The sequence below is a fragment of the Merops nubicus genome, unplaced genomic scaffold, assembly GCF_000691845.1.
Source record: "Merops nubicus isolate BGI_N331 unplaced genomic scaffold, ASM69184v1 scaffold26387, whole genome shotgun sequence".
Lineage (NCBI taxonomy): Eukaryota > Metazoa > Chordata > Aves > Coraciiformes > Meropidae > Merops > Merops nubicus.
The window spans coordinates 1-319 of NW_008621347.1; the positions used below are offsets into that span (position 1 = coordinate 1).

The 319-nt window shown below is 58.0% G+C and overlaps 1 protein-coding gene across 1 annotated transcript in view; it reads left to right on the forward strand.

The window, feature by feature from the left end:
- Positions 1-3: 3 nt before the first annotated feature.
- The window catches only part of LOC103776936 (homeobox protein Hox-A10-like), a gene marked incomplete at its 5' end in the record, with an annotated part of 1,959 nt that continues 1,643 nt past the window's right edge, over positions 4-319 (forward strand). Inside the window, one exon of the mRNA XM_008944465.1 lies at positions 4-250. Coding sequence (XP_008942713.1) covers positions 4-250 — 247 coding nt within the window. The remainder of the gene's footprint in view (positions 251-319) is intronic.

The following is a 319-nucleotide window of genomic DNA, read 5'->3' on the forward strand; positions in this document are numbered from 1 at the left end:
AAGAGCTATGGCGTGGGGCCGCCCGGGGCCGCCCCGTTCCCTCCGCAGCACCCCGGCCGCTTCCAGACGCCTCCATCTTTGCCTCCGGTCCCGGACGCGGGGAGGAAGGAGGACGAGGAGCGCTCCCCCAGCCCCTTGGCGTGTGTCTCCCAGAGGGAGGACGAGACTCAGGCTTCATCTTCCACCGCAGAGGAACTCTCTCCAGCTCCGTCAGACAGCAGCAAAGCCTCTCCCGAGAAAGAGCCCGTAGGTAAGCGAATGATGATAGTGATGTTTTATTTAACATTTAAAAAAAAAAAAAAAAAAAAAAAGGGGGTCA